Source organism: Tupaia chinensis, unplaced genomic scaffold, assembly GCF_000334495.1.
Source record: "Tupaia chinensis unplaced genomic scaffold, TupChi_1.0 Scaffold000627_1, whole genome shotgun sequence".
Classification (NCBI taxonomy): Eukaryota; Metazoa; Chordata; class Mammalia; order Scandentia; family Tupaiidae; genus Tupaia; species Tupaia belangeri.
The window spans coordinates 1,146,676-1,146,879 of NW_006160147.1; the positions used below are offsets into that span (position 1 = coordinate 1,146,676).

A 204-nucleotide genomic window follows, 5' to 3' on the forward strand; every position below is an offset into this window, starting at 1 on the left:
ATCCGGGGTGCTGGCGTGCCTCACCGGCGGCGGCCGCACCTTACAGATCCCCGTCTGCTCGGCGATGGGCCGGATCTTGTGGATGAAAGCGAAGGGGTCCGCGAACTCTTCCCAGCTGGGCTCGAAGACCGGGCACTCGGGGGGAGGCAGGAACTCGCCCAGCGGGCCCGGGCCCCCGAGAGGCAGCGCCGGGCGCGGGCCCGG

General features: G+C 73.5%; 1 protein-coding gene across 1 annotated transcript in view; it reads right to left on the reverse strand.

Annotated features, from left to right (window-relative positions):
- The window catches only part of KDM5B (lysine demethylase 5B), an 88,045-nt gene that overhangs the window by 87,358 nt on the left and 483 nt on the right, over positions 1–204 (reverse strand). The window contains 1 exon segment of the mRNA XM_027776006.1: positions 25–204. This exon segment is cut by the window's right edge and continues 207 nt beyond it. Within this exon segment, the coding sequence (XP_027631807.1) occupies positions 25–204 (180 nt within the window).